The sequence below is a fragment of the Habropoda laboriosa genome, unplaced genomic scaffold (genome assembly GCF_001263275.1).
Source record: "Habropoda laboriosa isolate 0110345459 unplaced genomic scaffold, ASM126327v1 scaffold713, whole genome shotgun sequence".
Classification (NCBI taxonomy): Eukaryota; Metazoa; Arthropoda; class Insecta; order Hymenoptera; family Apidae; genus Habropoda; species Habropoda laboriosa.
Genome location: NW_017100832.1, coordinates 261,241 through 264,295, shown reverse-complemented (window position 1 = coordinate 264,295; position 3,055 = coordinate 261,241). Strand labels below are relative to the sequence as shown.

Sequence of the window (3,055 nt, the reverse complement as noted above, 5' to 3'; positions counted from 1 at the left end):
TGAGCTCGAATAGAAACAATTTTAATCGTTTGAGCCCGTTTTCTCATCAATGTTGCAACTCACCCTACTCGACGTTGCCCGGCTCGTCGTCTAATTGACCTCATAATAATTACCAGCCCATTAAACATTCGTAGGTAACGTGAAAAGTGTCAGCTGCCGATTGTCCCAGAGACATTAGAAACACGTAGCCGATTGTGTTCTGTCTGTGCTGGTATATACAAAAGCGGTTTAAACGCTGTGGCGAAGTTCGCCAAGAGACAAAAGGGGGAAATTATTAATTTGTAGAAGTTGCGGATGGAATAGCAATGGAATCATCAGAGGGGGGTGGTCTACGAAGTCAAAGGAAAGTGTTTCACTTCTTGCATATTCTGTGGTAGAGAAAATTTTTCCCTTAAAGTCACATTCAAACGATGAGATCGTCGTGTTTTTTCGAGAAATATAGACTTGATGAACGTAAATATTTATCAGCTTGAAAATTTGAAGAGCGACGAATGTGTAAATTGTACTATAATAAACGTGCCGAAGGAGAGAAGATTTTTAACGATCAAATTTCTGAGGTATTCTTTCTTATTTCGTTTACAGGATTAACTGTATTAGGTAAATATACAGGGTGGCACGTAAGTTGTTTGACCATTTAGGGATTTAATGAAATCTTCCTTTTGTGTGACTATTTTTCGTAATAAATTTCCAAAGAAAAATATACATAGAGAGAGAGAGAGAAAATGTTGTGGAATTTTTTAGCGGTAAAAAGACTTACGAATCACTCTGTACTTTCTTTACTTTTAACAGGTTATGTGTATTATTTTTCTTATTATCTTTGTCACCGTGCAGAAGTTTCGCTAACAAACGATCTTAAACTATTTAGTCTTCCTTGTCGAAGATTCTTCTTTGCCCAAATTTGGGCATTCAAGTATCCGTTATTATTTTTATCATTTTTTTTTTTTGTTTTCCTACGATATCTTCAACTGTATTATTATTCCCCCGAGTGACGATCTTCGAATGTATTATTCCTCTATAGTCCGTAGAAAAATGCATCGGGACGATAATTCGAGGAGCGAGAGAAAGAGGGATTAGAAACGTTGTTTCATAAACGACGAGCCCGCACAGTAACAACTTTCGACGTGATGCTGATTCTAATCTTCATCATTCAATCATGCAAGATACGTAAAGCCTCGGCGACCTATTATAACAGCAGATCGTAGATTAGGGTCGTGATACGTGCGTAAGGCCTGACATCCGGCGATTGGCCGGCCTGCCAGGCTTATGCCTTGTTTGACCACTCAAAAGCCCGGCCGACTGCACATCCCGTACGATTCAGGGGCGGAACGAACGTTCGTATGTGCGGTGCGCATGCGCAGATGGGCGGTACCAACCCTCGCGACGGCGAATTAGAGGCTCTTCCGCTAAATAGGTATGCGGTAACGAAGCACGTGACACGGCACATCTCTCGACAGGCTCAATGAGAAGTCGAAGTCGCGACGAGGAAGAAGTTTCGTCAGGTCACCTCCTGGACACGTCGCAGTCCTCGAGGATAGGCACTTCTTCTTTTCCTTTTTCTTTTCCAACACACTTTTCCGGTGATCATGGAGAAAAAGTAGTAGCTCGTGAAACGTTCTAAGACGGTTGTTAGATGTAACAACTAAGGAAAGAGGTTATGTTCTTTGTTTCGTAGCAAATTTACGGAATTTGTGGAATAACGATGGTTTCGAGCACACGTGACCGTTGAACGCAGCCGAGAATCGATGGACGCGATTAATCACAAGTCTGACGAAAGGTTAAACTGTTAACGACTCGGCTGTCCTCTTTGTGAACGATCTCGATGAGGGAGAAAATGATTTGACCGCACTGAAAAGTGTTGCACGCGGTATTCATCGGTGTTCTAAGCGAAGCGATCTCCCTCGAAGGAATGAGCTCCCACACGCATGCAAGAACGATTTGTAGCGGAAGCACTGTGTCCGGCGCGTTCTCTGCGTTGCATCTTCTAAGAAGTTACAGTTTGTTCGCACCAACTTCAGGTACCTTTCAGAAATCTTTCGTTGATTCGCACTTTTGCTTTCAATAGTACTTTTGAAATGTTTTGTCACCGTTCTGTGCTGTCCATTCGACGCAAATAAATTTTGTATATACAGGGTGTTTCACAAGTCCCTTTACCATTTAAAGTTCCAAAGAACGAATGTTCAAAATCTGAGACAAATGTTTCGAGACATATGGTAGAAAAAAAGTTATTCAGTTTTTAAATGTTTGAAGTTTTTTTTTTTTTTTAAGTTGATAAACACGTGACTATAATAACCGTTACGAGTAAATGAACAAGTTGGTCAATATGAGACTCGAGTTTAGACGATTTCCAACAGATTTGCAAGTCCTCCGATAGCCGTGATCGTCTAGTGGTTAGGACCCTACGTTGTGGCCGTAGTAACCCAGGTTCGAATCCTGGTCACGGCAATGTGTGAACGACACATGTCACGGGGAGGTTTTTTTTTCCAACATTATATTCTACTATGTCCATTCCACATTTATTATTTCTTATTCATTTACTTCAATGATTGCTTACTCTTATTTCATTTTCTAATTTTCTTGTCACGTAGAATGTATGATCAAAGAATGATCTTTTTTTGTTAGAAACGTTACCACGTAATTAACAGAACAATCATAAATGCTATTTTCATGGAGAAGATGCATTTACGAAGATTAGTTGGCTGTTAAATATATACACAATGAATAGACAAGGATTTCACGAGAACACGCAATGTTACTTATTTAACGCTTTACGATCGATCGTGCACGTGAATTCACTGTAATGCTAGCGAAATTGTTACCCCTACAAAAATAAAACGATCAATAAACATCTTCACTGTTTTTTTTCTTACTTTTGTTGAAGCGTAGAATTTTCCCTGTGAACGGTGAATACGAGAAAATATACGTTACGAAATCTTCGTAAGATCAGGAGAAAAAAAAAAATTGTTATATTACCCCTGGTGGGACTCGAACCCACAATCCCCGGTTTAGGAGACCGATGCCTTATCCATTAGGCCACAGGGGCTGTTGTACACCGTAT

The 3,055-nt window shown here is 40.2% G+C and overlaps 1 protein-coding gene and 2 non-coding genes across 3 annotated transcripts in view; 2 read left to right on the top strand and 1 right to left on the bottom strand.

Annotated features, from left to right (window-relative positions):
• Nucleotides 1–1,897: 1,897 nt before the first annotated feature.
• The window catches only part of LOC108577282 (cell death specification protein 2), a 3,186-nt gene continuing 2,028 nt past the window's right edge, over nucleotides 1,898–3,055 (top strand). Inside the window, exon 1 of the mRNA XM_017940418.1 lies at nucleotides 1,898–2,015. Coding sequence (XP_017795907.1) covers nucleotides 1,907–2,015 — 109 coding nt within the window. The 5' untranslated portion in view covers nucleotides 1,898–1,906. The remainder of the gene's footprint in view (nucleotides 2,016–3,055) is intronic.
• Trnah-gug lies at nucleotides 2,371–2,442 on the top strand. Its single transcript has one exon. It is a non-coding gene; the product is annotated as a tRNA-His (tRNA).
• On the bottom strand, nucleotides 2,968–3,040 carry Trnar-ccu. The gene has a single exon. It is a non-coding gene; the product is annotated as a tRNA-Arg (tRNA).